This window comes from Hemicordylus capensis, chromosome 5 (assembly GCF_027244095.1).
Source record: "Hemicordylus capensis ecotype Gifberg chromosome 5, rHemCap1.1.pri, whole genome shotgun sequence".
Classification (NCBI taxonomy): Eukaryota; Metazoa; Chordata; class Lepidosauria; order Squamata; family Cordylidae; genus Hemicordylus; species Hemicordylus capensis.
The window spans coordinates 211,980,836-212,006,467 of NC_069661.1; the positions used below are offsets into that span (position 1 = coordinate 211,980,836).

Below are 25,632 nucleotides of genomic sequence, written 5' to 3' on the forward strand. Positions count from 1 at the left end.
AATAACTTTTTGTTCAATAAATAAAAACTTATTGTTCAGTGAGTACTAGAATTTAGATTGCCATTTCTTTGATAAAAGCTGTCATTGTTAGGACATATACTGTGCAATCTTGTGCATGTTTATTCAGATGTCAGTTCTACTGACTTCATTGGGATTTAATTTCCATATAAATGTACATAGGATAGCAGCTTCAGTATATTAAAGCTGATGTAAAACATTGGCATGGTGTAAAAGACTCTGGGTTATGCAAATAGCTGCCATTCTGTTAGTAGAAAATTTTGTGCTCTAGATTCTAAAGTAGTCTTTTTTCAAATATATGTGCCAGATATTTCTGTCACACAGGACTGCAAAGAAAACAATTAAAAGATGATATGGGAGATCACTGACCTTCCAAACACTGCAAGTGAACAAAAAAAGCAAATCTGCCTCCAGAAACATTGAGCGCATAGATTAGAAAATCAAATGTAGTAAATGTTCTTATTCAGTTTCAAACACTAATGTCTGAGAGTTTTTTAATAGCCATATTTAGTGTTAAAGTAAAGTATATAGATATTGTCTAGATTTCATTCATTCATTTATTGCACTTCTAACTACAAAAACAAACACCATTTAAAAGCAAACAAATTAAAAAAAATATGAAAACAAATCTAAAACAATTCAGAGCCATTTAAAGCCAATTAAAATACTTTAAAACAATTAAAAAACCTTTTTTCTTTTTTGTAGTGCTAAATGTTAAAACTTCATTAAATGAAATACTAATAATAATAATATAGTAGTAGAACCAACATTCTCAAAGCAGTTTACGTAGAAAAAATAATAATACATAAATAAGATGGTCCCCTGTCCCCAAAGGGCTTACATTCTAAAAAGAAACATAAGCCAGATACCAGCAGCTGCCACTGGAGAGATCCTGTGCTGGGGTTGGATAGGGCCAGTTGCTCTCCCCCTGCTAAATATAAGGAATCGCCACTTTAAAAGGTGTCTCTTTGCTCAGTAAGCAGGGGTTAAACATACTTATGTATATACTATGTATGAAATAGCAGTATAACTAATACACTTCATATGTTTTTGCAGGTCATCCAGAGGTTTCTAGAAGAGAAGTTTAGTGCCCTGCAGTGTGCTGTTTTTGATAAAACTTTAGCAGATCTGAAAACCAGAGTAGATAAGATTGAATGTAGCAAGAGACATAAAACTGTCCTTACCGAACTACAGGTATATATGCACATTCGTTTAAGACTTTATAGCTTTTTTTTCCTCTCAAAAAAGCATCTGTTCTAAAATTAAAAAGTTAGACTAGACTTCTGGCAATTGATTTCACTAACGTTTCCTCAGATAGTAACACTCATGGTTGTTTTTTCAAAGGGAAACAAAGTTATTTCAGGAAATCAATTTTAAGCAGTGTTGTGTGAACTGTTGTATGTTGTTGAATGGTATCATGAGAGAGAAGAGTCTTGGTGAGCCTGGATAGCAAATATTGAAGAGAAATAGCAGTTGAAGCAAGTTTTTAGGAAACCACAGACTGTTGTGCAAGTTGTCCGTTGGATACTGGGTCGCAATACAAATAAATTACGAATAGGATATTTAGAAGAGCTTGGGTTGCCAAAGATATGTCTTCTGGAGTGATTTATAGGGTCATCAGAAAATTACTTGATATTGTAACATTGCTGAAACTCTTAATCTCTATGAATTCTTTAAAACTTCCTAACCCCTTTGGGATATAAAAAACTAAATCTCAAATTAAAAATTGTGGCTAATATACTGTACAACATTCCATGTCCCTTTTTAATGAAACACTTGTGCAGATGTGCAAGATTGTGCAAAATGTAAAAAGTGTGCAGATGAACTTGCAGGATGGATGGCCATAGTTTCCAAAGGCCGTCTATTGTGCAACTGAATTCGCACAATTATTTCATTTTGTCCAAAATAAACAAGTGTACAAATGCTCTTGTGCAACTGTGCAAATGTTTCATTAAAGGGTATATGGAATGTTGCACATCATATCAAACAGCAGGTTGACTAAGAATTCAGCAGAATATAACCGAAATATGTAATTCCAGGTTTCCCCCCAGGCTTAAAGATTGTAAATCAGTGGTGCCATAGAAAATTTAAGTTTGTAAATCATTGATGCTGTAGGAAATGGCATCTTATCCATGGAAATCTATTGGATAAGATACATTGCAAATAAAAAGTGCTTTAACACACTGAAATCTCAATGCTCTTCTTTAATAAGAAAGATTGAGTTTCTTGTCAGTGACAGACTGCACATTCTGTAATGTTGCTGTATGTGTGTATCTCACTGTGAAAATTAAAGACGACCCATACTGTAAAAATGGTGTTTCATTTAATGGTTGTAAATGAGGAATTCTGTCTGTGTTATCGTTTTTGTTTCATTTTGAGCAGTTGGGTTGATATGGTCAACTGCTAATGCAACAATGAACTGAACACTTATTGAGATCATATCCAATTATCTCCCCCCCCCCCCCCGTTCCCCCTTCTCTTTTGAGGCTAAAATTGCAAGATTAACAAAACGTTTTGGAGCTGCTAGAGAAGACTCGAAGAAAAAAACAGAAGTAAGGATAGAGCTTTAGATTATTTTGCTGCATACAGTTTAGAACAAAATAGTTTTCTTGATGGTGATTCTTGAACATTGATAAAATAATATCCTCTCTGATTAAAAATATCCCTAGGCAAACTACGAAATGCATTATTTGGGCGGGAAGGTATATGAATATTCAATTGACACAGCTGTAGGAAAGGTGTAAATTCTCCATGTTGGGGTTTGAAATGGAATTGAAGAGATCTGTAAACAGTGATAAGGACACTATGTGTTTTGGAATATCCTATTAGAGTAGGATATAAATTATATTAAGGGCTAGAATCCTGTTCAGCTATGAAGGCCTCATTAGTTTTTAGTGTATTTATACAATACATAGTAACTGGCATACTTGCTAATATGATGTCTGAGAATTTCATTGTCATCTCTCACCAGCTTAGTCTGCCAGAACATTGAGGTGGCTGGAAATATTAGCATAAATGCTCACTCTTGTTGAAAAATAAACTATAGTTGTAAACCTCCATGTAATGTAATAATTGCTTAATTTAAAAAAAACAAACTTTTTTTGTTTACCTGATAATTTGGAGTATTTATTTATCATATTAATATGCAGGACATATTGGTGCTAATGTGTTTTTCAGGTGTCCATCAGAATTGCAAGTACTGCAAGTTGAGACTTTCAGAATGCTAGTTTAGCTTCATGTCATGTGACTTCTTAGTCATAGGTTCCTTGCTCAGAATAAGGTACTTAGATTCAAGTAGAGACCTTGATTTTTTGAACAAGAAAGAGAAAAATACCTGATAACGTTTAATGCCCTCCAAATTATTATTGTGTGTGAAGTGTGTACTAACTGCTTTTATTATCATGCACCACAAAGCAGGGCTGTAATGGTGGGAAGGTCGGATATGCCGGTACCTTTTTAATAGGATTGGAATGTTAGATGCATCCAAGAAAAGAAGAAATCCTATTGTATCAAGAAGTGTATACAAAATAATAAAATAGGTTTTGGGATTTCTAAAAGCAGAGAAATCAGTTTGGTGGATAGAACAATCATGTATGTAATATGACTTTCAGACTGTAGGTCTTACTTTGGCTTGTGTCACTTTGTAGACTCAACAAAACACACCCCATTCCCCAGGAAAAGCAATGGGTGACACAGGCGGTATCAACATGGCATATCGGTAAGCTTTGAGAATGTAGCTGTGACACCTCCTATTCTGGAAACGTATTTGGAATAGAAAAGTTGCATAAAAATACAAGATATTTTGGGTACTTCCCTTTTCTTCATAGTTTACTCATAAATTTGTAAAGTTCTCTCACTTGGTGCTCTTAAAAGGATTAAGGTTTTTGTCAGTCCTCATGTGGCCAACAAAAGTAATCAATCTTGTAGAGTAGGAGAACTTAAAGCTAGAAATAGTGTGTCCTGTATCTTTTAGGAATTCAACTTTATTATTTATTCGATGTAAATATGAAGAACGAGTGCTTCTGTGCACATCTTAGAATGAGTGGAAAGTGCTAAATGTCATAAACATGGTTTTTCTCTAAATTCTTTTATGGTTGTTTTCTACACCCCCCACCACTTGGTACAGCTAAATGTGAATATTTATTCCATAGAAATTCTGGCACAGTGAGACAGATGCTGGAGTCCAAGAGAAATGTAGGAGATAGCACACCAACTACTTTTCAGCCCCCTGCAAATACAGGTAAAACCTTTTTCTCATCCCAGATATATTCTTTTTTTTTCTTTTGTATAGTTTTAAAATAAAATTATCTTAGGGCCACCCAGACTCTGCAGTTTAGTTGACCATTGGAAATACGTGCTCCCGTCCCATCCCTGCATGAGTGTCTACTTCCTGTTTAGGTTAAAATAAGCCAAAATTGGTCGGTTCAGATGTCAAGACCAATCTCTTCCAACCAAAGGACCCACTCAGCTTTGATGGGCTTGGTCCCAAACTATACAGGTGACTACTTTTTGCAGGTTCGTCTACCATGGCTTTGTCCATTAGCGAACAACTTCTTTGTAGTGCTGAGGCTCAGTGACCTTTCATTGAGCACTTATAAATGTAAAATTTCCACCCAGTAGTCTAAGAGCTTATCTACTGATTCATCTTGCTCAGCCTGCTTATCTCTCATTGGTGATTCCCAGGTAGGCTGGTTCCACTGTGCTACATGTTAGGCCTGTGCATGAAAGCAGACGTCTGGATTGGATCCAACTCCACAAATGTCAGTTCAGGGTCCTTTAGACCCTTCTCAATATCAGGATCAGAGTCAGACAAACCTAAAAAAAAGTTTTACAAGTAATTGGATACTCACTGGTACCCAAAATAAATCTAACCTAGAGTCACAGGGGAGGTGATGTACCATCAGAGAATCTAAGGGTAAGTGAGGTAACTTCTGAAAATTACAGGGGGGAAACAGGAAATCACTAAAATTAGTGGCTTATGAGTAAAAAATGGACTAAAGAGACTTTTAAAAAATTAGATATGCACAGGCAGGCGAGCAGATAAATGGCAGATGAGCCCCACCCCCGCCACGTTCACTAAAAGAGAGGGGAAAAGCAGCCCCCCCTCACTTACCCCAAGAACACTTGGAGCTTTTGAAAGCTCAGAATTTTTCCAAAGGGGGTTGGAGAAGTCCAGTCCAAACTGGACTCTGCAACTTTGGGTTCGGACTCTCTCTGAACCCCTCTAATCTGAATCATTTCAAAATCACTAAACTTATTTTGCACAGCCCTACTCCATATTGCCTGTATGTAATATCAGGCACTAAACTGGAGTTCCAATAATTTCAGCATAAGCTGTTCTTGGGAACAGACGTACACCTTTGTGTCACTATGAGCTCCAGGAGTAGGGTCTTGTATAGGGATGTTTTTAAAAATACAGATAGACCTGAGAATGTGTTCACAAAATCCAGGCAGTAATACAATAATAGCAGCTCTCTTTTGTGTCCGAATCTCTGACTTTTACCAAAATGTACCATTCCTCCAGTGCTGAATGGAGGTGAGTGCCTGGCACCGCCAGCTCTAGGAAGTATCTGCTATCTCCAGTGCCAGATGGGGTTCAGCAGAACTTGAGCTTGCAGAGATAGCAGAAGGTAAAAATGGGATGCTGGGAAGGTGAGTGGAGACACCTGGACACTACAGTTCTCACCATTTCTTTAGCTGCTTGTTCCAGTGAAAAGCCCTCCCAAACCCCATCACACAATAAGAGGCATGTGCAGAGGTGGCCGCACCAGTTGTGCCTGCCTCCATGCAGTACTGGAAGAATATTACCTTTTTTGTTGGAATTGGTGATGCAAATGCACAGCCCTGCTTAATGTTCACTTGTCTCCAAGGCCATTTTCTAAATACAGTCTACAATAAAGATACTTTGTGTCTATAAAATTAATTTATTGGTTATTAAAATGTTAAATTTTCTTTGCCACCTTTTCACAGTCTTAACAAGCACAAACATTTGCAACAGCGAGTTCCAAATACTGTCTTTCCATTTTAATAGTGATTTCTACTTTCCATTATGTACAGGCTTTTAAGAAGAAAGTCAGTAAGGCTGTGCATATGACCAAACCATGGGTGGGCCTGGGGGAGCCAGAGTTTCGCTACCTCCCCCGCAGGTGACCAACAGCTCCTCTTCGGCACACCATTGTGTGCCCACACTATCCATGCTGCTCTGTGTTGTGCGGATTCCTGGAGGCCAGGACTCGTTTTCCCAGCCTCCAGGAATCCCACAATACACTGTGCAGCGAGCATGGTGCAGTGGGGGATTCCCCCAAGAGTCGGGTGCTATAGATGCCCAACTCTGTGTGCGCTCATACACATGACCCTGGCGCCAGTTATTGGCATGCTTGCGCCCTTAAACCCTTGCTAAAGGCTGCGGTAAAATGTCGGGCTACCTACAAGGGCAGCACAGGGATCAGGCTCGATCCCGGTGGTGCACGTGGGCAGCCAAACCCAGACTGGGCTGCCCTAGCTTGGGTTTGGATGCTCGTGCGCACAGCCTCAATATCTGATTTAGTTTAAATGGAGCATAACTTATGAATAAAAATTAGTGTCATAACATTTTTGGTTACTATGATGAAGTCGTCACATTATCTCCATGTCACAATATTATCTGAAAGAGATCACTTGGCACAGAATTTAAAACCCCTTTATCTCTTTTCTTTTCTGTAGTGTCTGCTGCTACTTTTACTACTCCTCAGACACCAGTCAGTGGACATCCCAAACCCCAGACTCCAGTCACCTCTGCGCCTTTGACTTCTGGCTCCTTGACAACCTCTGTCCTTCCTACAGCGAATACCACAACAGTAGTTGGCACTAGCCAGGTGGCTGGTGGCAACACACAGCCAATGTCTGTTTCATTGCAATCTCTGCCAGTAATATTGCATGTACCTGTCGCGATGTCCTCCCAGCCTCAGCTCCTGCAAGGCCACACTGGTACCTTGGTTACTAACCAGCAATCTGGCAATGTTGAATTTATACCTGTACAAAGCCAATCTAATGTTGGCAACCTGACCAAAACCCCATTGTCTTTATCATCGGCTACTTCAGCAAAACCAAACAACAGCCCTTCTATACCCAACGCTAGCATTCAGAGGAACTCTCCAGCCAGTGCTGGCTGCTCAATAGGGACAACTTTGGCAGTACAGGCTGTTTCAACAGCACATCCTGTTGCACAAGCCACAAGGACTACTTTGGCCACTGTGAGTACATCAGGAGTATATACTCCTCCCAGCAATAGGAATTCCATACAAATGAAGATCCCCCTGTCAGCCTTCAGCAGTACAGCTCCTTCTGATACAAGCACCACAGCAGCACTTAGAGTTGGTAAGTTAAGTATGCCCATGGCAGTTGAACTGTGGTGGAGGACCAGTGTATAAGGGGAAGGGATGCAAGTTTCAGTGTTTCATACTGGAACTCTGTTCATCACAAATGATTGACATTGATAATCTGCTGTTTAGTGAGATAGTCTAATGCCATTGTTTTCATTAGAATATCTTCTCCAATTGTAACTGTTAGTACTTTGTCAGAAATACTATTAAAGTATGTGTTATCATGTACATTGTTCAGTTAGACAATGCAATGAAGTTACTTCTTTGCTCCCTCAGAGAGTCAAACATCCAGATTGTTGCCACCTCCACTGCCACCAACAGATATTTTAGCAAACAAGAAAACATCTGAGGTGACATCACAGGTGGGTTGGTTTTGTATTCTTCTTTATACAGATGTAAAGTTATAATCCACAAAACAAATTTCTTCCCTCGCCCCAATGCAACCAAGCAACTTGGATTATTATTTTTTCAGTATTTTCATCATTTAAAACGTTCAGAGTATTAATGGGAAATGAAAATTTTGGAAGTTTTTCCAGTATTACTAAATGAATAATGCCACTAAGCATGTGACATGTTTGAAGATTACTAAAACAGTTTGGTAGAAAGATAATTTGCAAAGGAACACAGATCCTTATTGAAGTTCTGAGAAGCACTAGCCCAGTTAGGTATAAGACTTCCCTGTTCTAAGGGCAAGTTCACAGTTCACATGACAACTACAGTGGGTATAGGAAAGAATCACCCCCTTTGATAGACCTTAAATTCCGGTTCCCTTACATCCTGAAATGAAAACACAAAGAAAATTCCCTTCACCAGCTGTACTTATCCAATGCAGCCTATAACATCCAACTGAAAAACATCACAATTACAGTCCAGAAAAAGTGTCAGAAATAAAAAACAAGAATTACTGAGATTGAAAAAGGATCACCCCCCCCCCAATGTCAACATTTTGTTGAACCACCTTTTGCTTTAATAACAGCCTTGAGTCTGTTGGGATACTTCTCTATCAACCTTGCACATCTAGACAGAGCAATATTTGCCCACTCCTCCATACAGAACTGTTCAAGTTCAGTCACATTGGATGGTAGGTGTTGGTGGACTGCTATCTTCAAATCTCTGCACAGATTTTCTATGGGATTTAGGCCTGGGCTCTGACTGGGCCACATGAGGACGTTCACTTTTTTCTCCTTCAGCCACTGTGTGGTCAATTTTGCTGTGTGCTTCAGATCGTTGTCATGTTGAAAGGTGAATCTTCTGCCCATCCTCAACTGTCTGGCAGAGGGTAGCAGGTTTTCTTCCAGAATCTGACAGTATTTTGCCCCATCCATTTTTCCTTCTACCCTAGTGAAAGCCCCAGTTCCTGAGGCAGAGAAACACCCCCACAACAGGATGCTGCCACCTCCATGTTTCACTGTAGGTACGGTGTGTTGTGGATGGTGAGCTGCGTTGGATTTACGCCAGGTGTACTGTTTGGTGTTGAGGCCAAATAGTTCAATCTTGGTCTCATCTGACCATAAGACCTTTTTCCATTTGGCATCAGAATGTTCAAGGTGCCTTCTGGCAAAGCTCAAACGAGCTTTAATGTGGCCTTTCTTGAGAAGTGGCTTTCTCCTTGCGACCCTCCTGAACAAGCCACATCTGTGGAGCGCTCGTGAAATTGTTGTCACATGCACAGAACAACCACCCTTTGCCATGAAGTCCTTTAACTCCTTCAGAGTGGCCACTGGCCTCTTGGTAACCTCTCTTACCAGTTTCCTCCTTGCTCTTCCATCCAGTTTGGAGGGCCGACCGGATCCAGGGAGGATAGCAGTCCACCAACACCTACCATCCAATGTGACCGAACTTGAACAGTTCTGTATGGAGGAGTGGGCAAATATTGCTCCGTCTAGATGTGCAAGGTTGATAGAGAAGTATCCCAACAGACTCAAGGCTGTTATTAAAGCAAAAGGTGGTTCAACAAAATGTTGACATTGGGGGGGGGGTGATCCTTTTTCAATCTCAGTAATTCTTGTTTTTTATTTCTGACACTTTTTCTGGACTGCAATTGTGATCTTTTTCAGTTGGATGTTATAGGTTGCATTGGATAAGTACAGCTGGTGAAGGGAATTTTCTTTGTGTGTTCATTTCAGGATGTAAGGGAACCAGAATTTAAGGTCTATCAAAGGGGGTGATTCTTTCCTATACCCACTGTAGGTTTGCTATCTTGTCTTCCAATTAAATCTTAGAGTTTGAAGAGGAGTCATGTCTGTAAACAGTGGTGGCTATGCACTGAAAAAATATGACCAGTCAGAATTTCCTCAGTGTTTGTCTACCTGTTGTGATAATTACACAATTCTCTATCTTGTGTCCAGACATATTTGCAATCATGAGTCTTCGTCGTAATCTCTGTGAATCATACTGTTGGGTTTTTGTGATTGTGCAGACAACCGGCTCGAGAACCTTCCATAGTTCCAGCACTCCATAGTTCCACTCCAGATAAGCACTGTTTATCTCCTCAGTTCTTTGCTGTCCACCACAGCAAGAGCTTCTCAGTGGTTGATCAGCATCCCTATAAAAGAGTTACTTATAGGAGTGTGCACAAAACCAGAAAATCTGGTTCTGTTTGACTAGAACTGGACTCAAAACGAACTGGTTCTGGTTCTGTGCATTTAGAGACGGGCCCAGTCCAGCTGGTGTCCGAACTGGTTCAGGCCCAGCTCAGGGGAGGGGGAACAGGGAAACAAAATTCCCCCAGAAAATAAAGGTGGACAATACCATTGCAGGTCTTTGGAGGGTGCTGCCACAGGGGTCTCCTGAGGTCCCACCTCCTCCCGCTCTCAAACATCCTATTTTGGGCCGTTTTCAGCCTGTTCCAGGTCTGTGAGCTGGTGGGGGCTATTTTGTAGGTCACCATGCATGCACACTGGCTATTTGCATGGCCGGATCATACCATGTAGATGGCCAGTGTCTATTTGTGGTAGCCTCCAAAATGGCCACTGCCAGCACACAGAGGCCCGGAACAGGACGAAAATGGCCCAAAGTGGGACATTTGAGACCAGAGGAGGGAGCGGGAACCTCAGAAGACACACCCTGAAGCTCCACAATGGTAAGTCCCCCATCCCCAGCAGATTCGGCTCAACCTTGAGCCAAACTGGGCCTGGGCCAGTTTGAGTGTGAGCTGGCTCGACCTCAAGCCGGCTCGACCATCCTTACCTATCTTTTTTTAATACTCTACTCTACGCTATTCCCTTTTCCTCTCAAGTAATTTCCATCTTTACAGTGTTTTTTTTTCTTTGTTCCACATCTCCCCCTTTCTGATTTGATATTTTCATATGGCTAATAAAGTTCAAAAAGTCTCTTTAAAGTGCTGCACCTCTTGTGGCTCAAAATTACCAACTCTGATGGTCACCTGTGGTATTTACTTTGCCTAGGAGAGGCAGACATTGTGGACTCCTGTCAGCATTGTTTGCACCTCACTAAACAAGCCCACAGAAAGGCCCTCCCGTTTCCAAGGCCTGCTGTGGGAGAAGGTGCTTTATACTTCTATGGCCATGGCTTCTCCACCTGCTGCCGTTATTACTGCCCTGTCATCAACATCAGATGGCTTGTCTCCCCTGACCTCTTTAGGTGCAACTGAGCCTTCTTCGTACCCAGCAATTTCTCTAGAGACTGTGAGTTCATCACCAGCTGTCAGCCCGAAGCTTCTCTCCAGCACTATGCTGCCCTTGGAATCTGCAGAGGAAACTTTATCATTATCCCGTCATTTGAAATCTCGCTTACTGTGCCGTCATTGACTGTCCCTATTCCAAAGATCGAAAAGGGTTCAGGCAACCACAGGGGCTGAGTCACCTAAAAAGAAAAAGTTAGCTTCTAAAGCAATTCACCCCATGATGTTGAGGGGACACCGAGATCCACAAAGACCAGAGCTTTCAGAACTGAAATCTGGTGTATGAGTTCTGCAGTTGCCTAAAGGAACTCCTTCAGGACCTATTCAATTGGAATCAAATCCCTCAGAAGTGCAGGAAGTTTTGTTATATACTGTTTCTGAATGTGAACCTCTGCATTCCTCTCCGTCTTAAGAAGTCTCAAGTTCATCCCCTTTGGAGTGGATCTCTAACACAAAGCTGGACTCACCATGTGAGAACCTCAAGCTCTATTCAGAACATATCTCCAGGATGCAATCAGTGTTGGGCCTGCGGATGCAGTAGACTCAAAAGTCCATGTCTGACCCAATTTTTGGCTTGATTGAAGCAGATACTCACGCACAAATAGCATTGCCAATAGTTCCTGCACTGTTGGAGGTGGCAAAGAATACCTGGGACAAGCCATCTATCACCCCACCAATTGCAAGACGATTTGAGAGTCTTTACAGTGTTCAATCAGAGGAGTGTAAATTTTTACAAAAACACCTGACTCTCAGCTCTGAAAACTAGGTCTTCTCTGCACCAGTAGATGGAGAGGGGAAAACTGGATGCCATAGGTTGGTACTTGTATTCCACCATGTCTTTGGAACACTCCCAAGCTATGTACTAGTTCTTTCTGTGGGGTTGTAACCCCATCCAGAACAGGCCAATATAAACCATCTCTCAGGTTCTGACCCCCCACAGCCAGTACCTCCATTTCATTTGGATTCAATTTCAGTTTGTTATCCCTGTTACTGTCTCCATACTGGCCATTACCTGATGATGTAGAGAAATAGATTTGGGTGTCATCAGTTTATTGATAACACCCTGCACCAAATCTCCTGATGATTTCTCCCAGCAATTTCATGTAGATGTTAAAAAGCATTGGAAACAGTATGGAGCCTTGTAGAACTCCATACATTAACTCCCGCTTTGCAGAGAAACAGTCTCCAAGCAATACCATCTGGAATCTGCCAGAGGGGTTCGAAATACAGTTGATTTTTACCTGCTCATCAAAAGACAGATGGTTTGCATCCCTGAGTCTCAGAGATGCATACTTTCACATAGCAATTTGACCTCGCACAAGCAATTCCTCCATTTCCAAGTAGGCTGTCAGGCCTATCATTAGAAAATGCTTTCATCTGGATTGGTGATGGCCCCCAAGGTCTTTACAAAATGTCTAGTCATTGTGGTAGCGATGCTCCAGATAAAAGGTATTCTGTATTTTTTGTGGCGTTTGGCTCATTGTGACATGATCTTCTGCATGTCTTGCAAGGATATTTGGAGGTTCTAGACCTACTTAAGGCCCTGGGCCTAGAAATCAATTTCAGAAAGTCAGAGTTAAACCATCACAATCCATTGTGATCTTTAAATCTTGGGTAGGGAAAGTATTGGGTATTTCTCAGAAATACCTGAGACCTGACCATCAAAGTATCCACCAAACCAGTCCATACAGACTTCTCCATCCAAAGACTTCCAAGTCCGATATGCCGTTAACAGTCCATTTCTCTAACAAGCAAAACTGCACATGCAGCTGCTCCAGAGGTGGTTCCTTGATATATTCAATCCTCATAAACAGCCATGGTCATATAAGAACATAAGAACAGCCCTGCTGGATCAGGCCCAAGGCCCATCTAGTCCAGCATCCTGTTTTGCACAGTGGCCCACCAGATGCCGCTGGAAGCCTCAGACAGGAGTTGAGGGCATGCCCTCTGACCTGCCATTACTCCCCTGCAACTGGTACTCAGAGGCATCCTGCCTTTGAGGCTGGAGGTGGCCCTCAGCCCTCCGACTAGTAGCCATTGATAGACCTCTCCTCCATGAAGTCATCCAAACCCCTCTTAAAGCCATCCAGGTTGTTGGCTGTCACCACATCCTGTGGCAGAGAGTTCCACAAGTGGATCACGCATTGTGTGAAAAAGTATTTCCGTTTGTTGGTCCTAGACCTCCTGGCAATCAATTTTATGGAGTGACCCTGGTTCTAGTGTTGTGTGAGGGGGAAAAGAATTTCTCTCTCTCCACTTTCTCCACACCATGAATGATTTTATAGACCTCTATCATGTCTCCCCGCAGTCGTCTTTTTTCTAAACTAAAAAGCCCCAGGTGTTGTAGTCTTGCCTCATAAGAAAGTGCTCTAGGCCCCTGATCATCTTGGTTGCCCTCTTCTGTACCTTCTCCAGTTCAACAATGTCCTTTTTAAGATGTGGTGACCAGAATTGTACGCATTACTCCAAGTGTGATTGCACCATAGTTTTGTATAAGGGCATTATAATGTTAGACGTTTTATTTTCAATCCCCTTTCTAATGATCCCTAGCATGGAATTGGCCTTTTTCACAGCTGTCACACATTGAGTCGACACTTTCAACACGCTGTCCACCACAACCCCAAGATCCCTCTCCTGCTCCGTCACCAATAGCTCGGATCCCATCAGCATATACTTGAAGTTGGGGGTTTTCGTCCGAATGTGCATCACTTTACACTTGCTAACATTGAACTGCATTTGCCATTTTGTCGCCCACTCCCCCAGTTTGGAGAGATCCTTTTGGAGCTGCTCACAATCCGTTTTGGATTTCACTACCCGGAAGAGTTCAGTATCATCTGCAAATTTGGCCACCTCGCTGCTTACCCCTGCTTCTAGATCATTTATGAATAAATTTAAAAGCACCGGACCCAGTACAGATCCCTGAGGGACCCCACTTCTTACTTCCCTCCATTGTAAAAACTCTCCATTTATACCTACTCTCTGTTTCCTGTCTTTCAACCAGTTAGCAATCCACACATGTACTTGTCCCCTTATCCCATGAACGCTAAGTTTCCTCAGGAGTCTTTGATGAGGAACTTTGTCAAAAGCTTTTTGGAAGTCCGGGTAGACTATGTCAACTGGATCACCTTGATCCACACACTCGTTTGCACTCTCAAAGAACTCCAAAAGGTTGGTGAGGCAAGATTTACCTTTGCGGAAGCCATGCTGGCTCACTCCCAGCAGGGCCTGTTCTTCTAGGTGCTTTACAATTTTATCCTTGAGGATACTTTCCATCAATTTGCCTGGAACGGACGTTAGGCTAACCAGCCTGTAATTTCCTGGATCGCCCCTGCATCCCTTCTTGAAAATTGGTGTTACATTTGCTACTCTACAGTCCTTTGGTACAGAGCCCGATTTCAGGGATAAGTTAAATATTTTAGCAAGGAGGTCGGCAATTTCACATTTGAGTTCTTTGAGGACGCTTGGATGGATGCCATCCGGCCCTGGTGATTTGTTAGCTTTCAGTTTTTCCAGACAGTTTAGAACATCATCCCTTGTCACTTCTATCTGACTCAGCTCTCTAGCCTCCATCCCTAAAAAGCCTGGTTCAGGAACAGGTATATGCTCAGTATCCTCTGCCGTGAAGACAGATGCAAAGAACTCATTCAGCTTCTCTGCAACCTCCGTATCCTCCTTAATAATCCCTTTCACTCCCTCATTGTCTAATGGTCCAACTGCCTCCCTGGCAGTTTTCCTGCTTCTGATGTACTTAAAGAAGTTTTTGTTTTTCCCTTGATACTTTTGGCTAAATGTTCCTTAAACTCTCTTTTTGCCTCCCTTATTGTCACCTTGCATTTCTTTTGCCAGAGTTTGTGTTCCTTTCTGTTCTCTTCGTTTGGACAGGCCTTCCAATTTCGAAAGGAAGTCTTCTTCCCTTTTATGGCTTCCTTGACGGTACCTGTTAGCCATGCGGGCATCCTCCTGGACTTAGTGGTACCTTTCCTCCTTTGGCGTATACAATCTAACTGGGCTTCTAGTATTGTGGTTTTGAGTAAACTCCATGCACTCTGGAGCGAAGTGACTCTCCTGATTTTCCCCCTCAGCTTTCTTTTCACCATACTCCTCATTTTGGAGAAGTTTCCTGTTCTGAAATTCAAAATGTCTGTGTTAGACATCCTTGGTGATTCTCTCCCCGCATGTATGCTGAATTTGATGGCACTGTGGTCACTGTTCCCTAAAGGGTCGATGACACTGATGTCACGCACCAGGTCCTGGGTGTCACTCAGAATTAGATCCAAGGTCGCCTTCTCTCTGGTCGGTTCCATGACCAACTGTTCTAGGGCACAGTCATTTAGCGTATCTAGAAATTTGACCTCTTCGTCCTGACTTGAATGTGAATTTACCCAGTCTGAATTTACCCATATGTTTCCAAACACCAAAGTTCATGCATGCCTACTTTGGTGGACCATAAGGACTATGTATGAAAATCCAACAGTGGGCTTGCCCTTCAAGCGGCTGCAACCAGAGATTTTAGTTGCCATTGAGAAGATGGATTTCGCATTACAGAAGCAATCACATCAGTAGCTTATGGTCAAGAAGAGAAAGATTACACCACATCAACTATTTGGAACTTCTAACAGTAATGAAAGGTCTGAGCCTTCTTTTTTGTGGTCTGAAGTCATACAATACAAATTTTGTATGACCTCAGACAACACAACCACAACGACGTATATAAACAGGGAAGCACAGGGTCCTGATCCCTGCTGCACCTTAAACTTCACCCATGGCATTGGCCATACAAAGGCATTTTTCTATCTGCAGTTCATAGCCAGGGGGTGGGCAGTGATTGGGCAGGTGCCCTCAGCAGACATCGGAAGGTGAGCCACAAGTAGATGCCTTGGCTGAGATAAACTGTAGGATACCTCCCAAATAGATCTTTGTGTAGCAAGAAAATGCCCAGTACTGCCTCTTTTGCAGCCAGGTAGGCAAAGGGGGATATCAGAGTAGATGTCTTCCTGCAGAACTGGAGTCGGGGTAGGGGGAGGTAGGTACCTCTTTGCACTGTTTCCCCTTATTCCCCATGTCATTCAAAAGCTTTTCTGTGGCCAGGCCAGTTGTATATTGATAACATCATGGTGTCTGAGGCAAGCTTGGTTTCTGGGACTGCTACAACTCCTTCACAACGGATTTTTCCATCTACCTGTGCACAGTCAGTTGCTGTCCATGGAGGGAGGCACGATTCTGCACCCAGATGTGACAGCACTCAAACTCATGGTGTAGAGGATTCTACTCGAGCCTTGTCTAGAAAGCCTGCCCACTGTGGGTGCAGCATGAAAGCCTTAAACTTAAACCTTAGCATAAATTGAAAAGATTTTCTGCCTTTATGTGATAGAGAGGTCTCACTGCTGATTCAGCAGATGTTCCTTCTGCATCTCAAAAAAATCTGGACTTTCCCTAGCATCGCTCCATTTGGCAGCAATTGCAATGTTTAGACATGTTACAACAGACAGGTCTCTTTTTGCTCTTCCACTTATCAAGTGTTTCCTCTACAGGCTAGCCCATATCTGTATATACCTACCTGCTTCTCTGGCATCTTGGTCTTTTCCTCTGGTCTGTGATAAATAAAATAATAAAATATTAGCTTAACCTGCACAGAGCATCTGCGGGCTAGTATTGCACTCCTTGCCTATCCCTTCTTTCTCTCTCTCTCTCTTCCTTCCTGAGTTAACAGATCTTGTTTCTTCATCTGATTCGCACGGTTGCAGCCGTGAGTCCTCCTGAAGGGACTCATTTCTCCCTCTCAACACCTCTCTTCACAGATCCCCTGTGGTGCACTCTCCCCCCCCCCCCCCATTCTCTTGCTACGTGGTACCTTCCTCACCACCACCACCCATTTCCACTTTGGCAGCATCCCCCCCCCATTGTCCCCTTGGTACACTCCCTTTTCCTCCTCCTCACTCCCCGAGTCCCAGACGGTACACTCCCCGTTGCATTTTGGCATGTACACGCCCCTTTTCACTCTACTTCTACCTCCTTTTCAGTGTTCATGCGCGCGAGACCATTGGGTACCATTTCTTCCTAAGGATCTGCACGAGTGGTCTCTGGCCCAGCTCCCTCCTCCCTCTGAAAACGTCCTGACCTGCCATTTGGGCAGCAGGTGGACCCATCGAAGGAGCTTTCACCACCTCTGCCGCCATCCTTGGTCTCCCCTCTCCTCTGCCAATGCCCCACCCCCACCGTTTCCACTGCCACCCCTCCCTCAGTCTTCCATCTCCTCGGTCTTCCATCTCTGCCAATTGGTTAAGCGCTGTGCCTGCTGATTGGGCCTCAGACTGGTAAAACACTGTGGGCGGGGCTTGCCATGTACGTCCTTAGCTTTTTATATATATAGATAGTGTAGTGTGTTAAAGTTTTATTGATGGCCATTTTAATTTGTTTTGTATGATTTAGGGTTTTAATTGTTGTGTGTTAATTTGTAAACCCTTATATGGGGTGGTATATAAATGTGATAAAAATAAATAAACCAAATGAATGGTGAAACCATTTACATGTGTCACCTTCTACTTCTAACACTGGAGACACTCATTCTTGTAGAGATCATGTCAGGCCATAGGGTCACAAACTTCATGCTTTGCGAGTAGATCCACCTTGTATTGTCTTCCACATGGATAAGGTGATCATCATTTCCTCTGCTTCTCATTTGGCTCAGGATATTACATTGCCAGTGTTCTTTCCTTCCCCAGTGCCCCAGAGGAGCGAGTATTGCATTCTTTGGATGTTAGAAGAGCAATTGTTTTTTATTTACACCGCACAGTAGAGTTGTGTAATTCATCTTTCCTGTTTATTTCGTACATAACCCTAATAAAGAGACTTGGGTTTCTGTTCCAAGGCTATCTCATTGGATTGCCACAGTTACAAAGTTGTGTTACCAGTTGGCTGAAAAGCCTCTTCCAATTAATGTGCACTCTACGAGATCCATCACTATATCAACAGCTTTTGATATGATGGTGCCTTTGCAAACAATCTACAGAATTGCGACTTGTGTGAGCTAGAGCTGATGCCTCCTTTGGCAGAGCAGTTCTTCACCTCTTTTTTTTAGGAGAGTCTGCACTCTCCTCCAGGTAGGTGAACTTGGTATACTCTCAACAGTGGGATCCACAGAGACCAAGATGAAGAACAGCAGTTTGCTTACCTGTAATGGTAGTTCTTCGTGTGGTCTTCTGGGGAATTGCACTGTCACCCTTCCTCCCCGCTGCAGCAAAGTTGTGGGCAGTGGTGTAGCAATGTTGGTGGTGGCCTGTGCCCAAATTTTTGGGGCCACCACTGCCCACTCAGCTACCTCCTCCATGGCAGCTCCACTAAACGCACATTAGCTATGAGCTGTGGCCTGCTTGCTAGCTGCAGTACAGTATAATGGCATCACAGTCTGTGCCAGGTCATGACATCATTATATCATAGCTGTTTCGTGGAGCTGCTACAGAGGCAGTATGTGAGTAGGATATTGAGCCCGGTGGGGAGAGATGGCTCCTCATTTGGAGGCCTGGGGCAGCTCGTGTTCTTGGAACATATCTGCCCAATTATACACCCTTGGGAGCAGGGGGAAGTATGGAAAGTTCCTGAGCTGGTTCTCTACAGAGGCACCCAACAATGTGATTCACAAAAGACCACTTGAAGAATAATCATTACAGGTAAACAACCTGCTGTTCTTCCCACACTTTATGGTATTTAGAGCAGCAAACAGTGGTGTATACATAGCAGTGGCACTGTTGTATAAAATGAAAATCAGTACTGTGGAGAGAAATGTCAGCAATAGCTTGGTCAGCATTGATAGCTATAAGCAGAATAAAAATCAGTGAGAAAGTAAGGACCCTAAAAAGTCACTTAGAATAGCATTTTGTGTGTGTGTGTGTGTGCGCGCACACACACACACACGACTACAATGCCCCACATACCTGCGATTGTGCCTTGAAATCTTTAAGACCAGAAGAACTAAATTATATATTATTGTGTTCCTCATGAAATGATGACTGATCTGACAGAAGGTCTTTTAAAGCACAAAAACTTTCTTTGGGTCACTGCAAATGATCAGCCCAATTTTTCACAAAATATATTGACAATTCCTGAGTTATAGTGATTTAAACATCAAAAAGTTGGTTTTGAAAAATGATCTATGCCTCAAAATTAGGTGTTTCATTTCAGTTGTTCTCTGCACACACTCTTACCCCCAGTTTTTAGTTAGTGTCTTGGCCATATTTGAATGTTGGATATCTCCATATTGGCATAAAGTACTGCCAGTGTTTTTTTCTGTCCTTAGTGGGTAGTAGAAATGATTGTGTACTATAAATCAATGTCGCCAGAGGGTGTTGTTTTTTTAACAATACTGGAACAGCAGAAGTACTAATTGACATCTGTGTCTTAACCCTCTAGTGAATAAGATATCTGTGATTTCATGGACCCATTTGTACCCTCAGAAACATTTTCTGAGAATTCAAGGTTTTTATAAAACCTAGCAGGCAATGGGTCCTTATTGGCAAAAAATCATCTGTACCCTGTTTCCCCAAAAATAAGACATACCCATAAAATAAGCTGTAGCAGGATTTCTAAGCAGTTGTGCAATATAAGCCATACCCCGAAAATAAGACATAGTGGTGATCTCTCCTGGCTCAGTAGTAGGCTGCTTGCTGAAGCTTTTCCCCTATCCCCCTGGTGTGTGTGTGGGGTGAGAGAGACCCACAGACAGGGGCGTAACGATACCGGTAGGGGTGGCAGGCTGCAAGCTGAGGCATACGGTAGAGGGAAGTATGGTAAAAAATCTCCTCAGAAAATCTCCCCTCCTCCTGGCGCAGTGGTGCGGGAGGCGGCAAGAGTACGCTGGGAAGCGACGCCGGGCCTCGGTGTTGCTCTGCGCACTGGCGGGCGGGAGTGCGCAGAGCGACGCCGAGGCCTGCCGTCTGGCCCGGCGTCGCTTCCCGGCGTACTCTCGCCGCCTCCCGCCACCGCCGCGCTTACTCTCGCTGTTGCCCGCCACCGCCAGGAGGAGGGGAGATTTTTGAGGAGGAGATTTTCTGAGGAGATTTTTACCGTACTTCCCCCTACCGTATGCCTCAGCTTGCAGCCTGCCACCCCTACCGGTATCGTTACACCCCGTCTGTGGGTCTCTCTCACCCCCCACACACACCAGTAAAGCTGCTGCTCCCCAACACTGACCAGCAACAGTCTGTGGGTCTTATATGGCTCATATGAGAGTTATGCAGGGCCGGACTGGGGGCACCGAGAGGGCGCCGGAATGTATGTGGGGAGGGCGCCAGAATGTTTATGGGGAGGGTGCCAGGTTTTGAGCAGAATAGGTAATTAAGGGTGAGAGTTGGGGCACAGGGGCACCGCATGGGTAGGGCGCACCGGGAATATGCCCTGTTGACCTATGGGCCAGTCCGAGCCTGGAGTTATGACGATGTTCCAGAAGAAGATGACTTAACTATAATTGAATAAATGTAGATTGTTGTACCACACTTAATAAAAAATAAGACATCCCCTGAAAATAAGCCATAGTGTGTCTCCTTGAGGAAAAATAAATATAAGACAGTGTCTTATTTTCGGGGAAACACGGTATAAGTATACAGTCAGCATTTGTACAGTCAAATGTTGATGAAAGATCTACAAAACTCTTTTTCTCTCCCAATGTACTACATGGACTAAACTGAGCAAAACAAAATTATCTATTAAACAAAATCATTGACTTTCTACAATGCATTGAGCTCAGTCAGGTCTCCACTTTACAGAAGATTTCTTAGAAACATCACTTAGACTAATTGGGTAGATAATAATAATATATCGCTTTTCAACACTAGTTCTCAAAGCAATTTACATAGAAAAAGAAATAAAATGATTCCTTGTGAGGAATCCTGTCCATGCAGAGGTTCAAATACAAACCAGTTCGTGATTCTGCAGACTAGTTTGTGCTGGTTTAACCTAACCATGAACCAGTTCAGCAGTTTGAGGGTGACACAGCGGCATCTTTAAAAGTGAGTAGAGCAGGTCCTTCTACGTGCCGCTGCTCTATGCAGCTTCCTGCTACTGTGGAGCAGCCTGTGTATGGCGCTGGCTCACAATGGCTTCCACACATGCGCGGAGGCCATGTGCATGCTGGTGTCATGTTGGCGCTGCACATGGGCTGCTGGGGGGAGCACCACAGCAGTAGGGAGCAGCAGCATGAAAGTAAGGACCTGTTCTACTCACTTTTGAAGGTGCTGCTCGCCACCGCCCTTGAACTGCTGTACCAGTTCATGGTTGGGCCGAACCGGCATGAACCAGTTCACAGAACCATGAACCGGTTCATATTCAAACCTGTGTATGGCCCAAGATTAGTGCACATCCCTATTCCTTGTCTCAAAAGGGCTCACAGTCTAAAAAGAAAAAAAAGGTAGACACTATCACAACTACTTGAGTGATGCTATGCTGGGAAGTGTTCAAATCAAATGTATTTTAAAACCGATTTATAAGTTAATCTTGTGTTCCTTGTCTGTCAGCATAAAGTTGTCATGAGCCTACACACTTCTGGCAGCACAACAGATAATGAAGCAACACCAACGGCCACTCTCATAGCATCCCTGGCAACTCTGCCACCAGTCACCAATCATGACATGGTGCACAATGTCTTCACATTTTCCATGCAAAGAAGGCACCAATGTGTGTGGCCTCTGCAGGGATATTGTGATGATACAGAACTCAGTCCATGGCTTCCAAACAAAGTGCATAAGTGTTGTGCACTCCTAGGAAGAGCCCTAAGCATTTCCGTTTTCAGAGCCTCGCAGAGCCTTTTGGTTAAAAGGACAGCAACTGATGCATGCAGCCGTATACATTCCAGGATAGAAATAGCCATGTGTTTACCTCTTTCATTTTTTACCTGGTTTACATTAGAAAGAAACTGCCTCGTATTACTGCTCTGAAATGCTACAAACCATGCAATTAGAAGACATGTTGTGGGAGGAAGAGGCATGCATACCTATGCTCCTCCCCCATGCTTTGATGTGGACTGATCAGAGTGCCATCTAAACGAGTCCTCTATCTCTTTCTAGTTTGGGTGGCTTAGAACTATGTGGTTTTGCCTAAACATTTAATCCAAACTATCTTGGTGATGCCTCTGCAAAAAGTAAAGTAGGCTTTGTTGTACTCAAGGTAAAGTGTGCCGTTGAGTTGATGTCAACTCCAGGCGACCACAGAGCCCTGTGGTTGTCTTTGGTAGAATACAGGACGGGTTTACCATTGCCATCTCCCATGCAGTATGAGATGATGCCTTTCAGCATCTTCCTATATTGCTGCTGCCCAATATAGGTGTTTCACATAGTCTGGGAAACATACCAGCGGGAATTCAAACTGGCAACCTCTGGCTTGGTACTCGGGTCATTTTCCTGCTGCACCATTAGGTGACCACTTTGTTGTACTACTGCCTTTCTAAACCTTTCCTCTAGGATTGACTCCTTGTTTGTATAGCTGTGTTATGCAAAAAAAATATTTGTCACAGTATTTGCTGGGATATCTTGAGCCTGCTGGTTTTATGCTGATATTCACTGGACTTTAATCTGATTTTTCTTTATGAATGTTTCAGATTTTATTGTAGGGTGACTTTATCACCCTGTTCGAAAAATGACAAAGACATTTTGTAAATAAAAAAAAATAAGTAAATTCTTTGCCTTTCAGAGTGGAAAGGCCACAGGAGGTACTGCAGGAGTAATTGATCTCACTCTAGATGATGAAGATGATGGTTCTTCTCATGGTAAGTGAGAAGATGTGCTTGAACTGAGATGGGAATTAGCTAGTTGGAGCTGATGAATAGTCTAAATCTCATAGTCTGCTTTTTGGAAGTTAGCTACCAGAGACGAGAGATACCTGTTAAGTAAAAATATGCCATCAGAAAATACTATTCAAATAAGCTAGTTGCAAACTTGAAAATGTCTTTCCTGTGTTATAAGGTAAGGTGGGTATTAACAATATGATATATGCACCATGCCTATTCCTAAATTACAAGAGGAAAAAATATTGAGTACTTTTGTAAGATACGTGTAGAAATCTTAAATTCTTTAAATTGAATGCATGGCTCACACTCATCTGTGGCCTTTAAATGGTCTTGATTCCCCATTTTCAGATTTTAGGGGTCATCCAGGATGAAAAAGGACATAACCATAAACTATAGGCAGCTTATATGTTACAGTAGTTGGAAACATCAATACAAGAATGATGGCTTGTATTGCCCTGGTGGCGCAGTGGTAAAACTGCCGCCCTGTAACCAGAAGGTTACAAGTTCGATCCTGACCAGGGGCTCAAGGTTGACTCAGCCTTCCATCCTTCCGAGGTCGGTAAAATGAGTACCCAGAATGTTGGGGGCAATATGCTAAATCATTGTAAACTGCTTAGAGAGCTTCGGCTATAGAGCGGTATATAAATGTAAGTGCTATTGCTATTGCTAAGAATGAGTCACGCTTCCTCTTTTTGTACTTCTGGTGTATTGTATTCTTGCACTGAACGCTACACTGGAAGTGCAGAAAGAGGAAGCATGAGTTTACTTAGTCTCTGCCCCCTTTTATTATTTATTGATTTCATTTGTAGACTGCCCCATCCAAAGGCTCTGGGTGGTGTACAAGTTTAAAAAGACATTAAAACAAACACCATTTAAAACACACTGCTTAAAACAATTCAAAACCATTTATAACCAATTAAAATATTTTAAAACCTTAGAAGGCCAGGACAAACATGTATGTTTTTAGGGCTGTCTTAAGTGCCAACAGCGAGCCTAAACTGAGGATATCTGCTGGGAGTGCATTCCATAGGCCAGGAGCAGCAACAGAGAAGGCCCAGTTCAGAGTCACCACCAGACATACTGGTGGCAACTGGAGACAGACCTCTCCAGATGACCTCAGAGTGCAATGGGGATCATACAAAAGAAAGCACTGTCTAAGGTAGTCCGGACACAAACCGTTCAGGGCCTTAAAGGTAATAACAAGCACTTTGTATTTTGCTTGGAAACATATCAGCAGCCAGTGAACGAACAAGCTTCCGAACTATGTACAAAGGCAGCCCCACGTAGAGTGCATTGCAATAGTTGTGATTCACCACTGTTTTGAGATTGTTCTCTTCAAGGAATGGATGCAGCTGTCGAATCAGTTGAAGTTGATGAAAAGTGCTCCTGGCCATAACCTATAGCATCTGAGATACAAGGGTGGGGCCTGGATCCAAGAGCACTCCCAAGCTGCATATCTGTTCCTTCTGGGGGAGAGTAACCCCATCCAGCACAGGAAGATTCAACACATCCCTCAAATTCTGATCCCTCACAATGAGCACCTCCGTCTTGCTTGGATTCAGCTTCAACTTGTAGTCCTTCATCCAGCCCATTACTGACTGTAGGCAGGCATTTAAGGAGTGAATGCCATTTCATCATGATGATGATGATGATGATTGATGATGATGATAAATAGATTTGGGTGTCACCAGCATACTGATAACGCCTGCACCAAAACTCCTGATAACCCCACCCAGTGTTTTTATGTAGATGTTAAAAAGCATTGGTGATAGACTCGAGCCCTGGGGGACTCCATATAGTAGTTCCCGTTTCGAAGAGCAACCATCACCAAGCTCCACCATCTGGAATCTGCTTGAGAGATAGGAGTGGAACCACTGCAAAACCATGCCTCCTATCCCCAACTCCCCCAGGCGATCCAAAAGGATGCCATAGTTGATGGCATCGAACACCGCCGAAAGATCCAAAAGAACCAACAGAGTCACACTCCCTCTTTTGATTCTCTGGTGAAGGTCATCCATCAGGCCCACCAAGGCAGACTGAACCCCATAGCCTGCTCTAAAGCCAGTTTGAAATGGGTCTAGATAATAGGTTTTCTCCAAAACTGCCTGGAGCTGGTTAGCCACCACTCTCTCAATCACTTTGCCCGACTATGGGAGTCAATTTTCCAGGCCACTCAGATTCATTTTACCTTAAATATATACTGTCTGACCAGAATAATTTTATTTCTTATACCAAAATTATGTGTTATAGCTTGTAAAATTTGTCAAGAGTTGGTTAAATTGTCTTACCTTACTGATCAGTAGTTTACTGTTCACTGTCTTGATATTCTATTTTGCTTCGTTAATTATTTGTTATTTGTTATGTTTATTGTTAAATTTATATACCGCCTTTCATTAAAAACAACCTCAAGGCGATTTATAAAAGTTTAAAAAACATACAATAAAAATGACAATAAAAATATTAAGCTAAAAATATAAAACCAATCTAATTTAAAACCTATAAAATACAAGCATAAAAACTATACATGAGTAAAACACATAGAAGCAGCAATAAAAACAATCATGTAAAGGCCTGGATAAAAAGCCAAGATTTAACAAGCTTTCTAAAAACTGTGATGGAGTCCGAGGAGTGAATGACCACTGGGAGAGCATTCCAAAGCCTGGGGGTAGCAACAGAGAAGGCCCTGTCCCGAGTGCACGACAGCTGAGCCCCCCTCATTGTCGGCACCTGGAGCAGAGCCCCCTCAGATGACCTTGTCAAGCAGGCAGCAACCCTTGGGAGCAGGCGGTCCCTCAAGTACCCTGGGCCCAAACTGTTAAGGGCTCTAAAGGTTAAAA

The 25,632-nt window shown here is 42.9% G+C and overlaps 1 protein-coding gene across 4 annotated transcripts in view; it reads left to right on the forward strand.

Annotated features, from left to right (window-relative positions):
* The window catches only part of ATF7IP (activating transcription factor 7 interacting protein), a 139,629-nt gene that overhangs the window by 95,682 nt on the left and 18,315 nt on the right, over positions 1-25,632 (forward strand). For all 4 annotated transcript variants that reach the window (XM_053254286.1, XM_053254288.1, XM_053254285.1 and 1 more), the window contains 7 exons: positions 1,075-1,212; positions 2,505-2,570; positions 3,666-3,736; positions 4,170-4,258; positions 6,721-7,374; positions 7,656-7,741; positions 22,699-22,774. In XM_053254286.1, the coding sequence (XP_053110261.1) occupies positions 1,075-1,212; positions 2,505-2,570; positions 3,666-3,736; positions 4,170-4,258; positions 6,721-7,374; positions 7,656-7,741; positions 22,699-22,774 (1,180 nt within the window). The remainder of the gene's footprint in view (positions 1-1,074; positions 1,213-2,504; positions 2,571-3,665; positions 3,737-4,169; positions 4,259-6,720; positions 7,375-7,655; positions 7,742-22,698; positions 22,775-25,632) is intronic.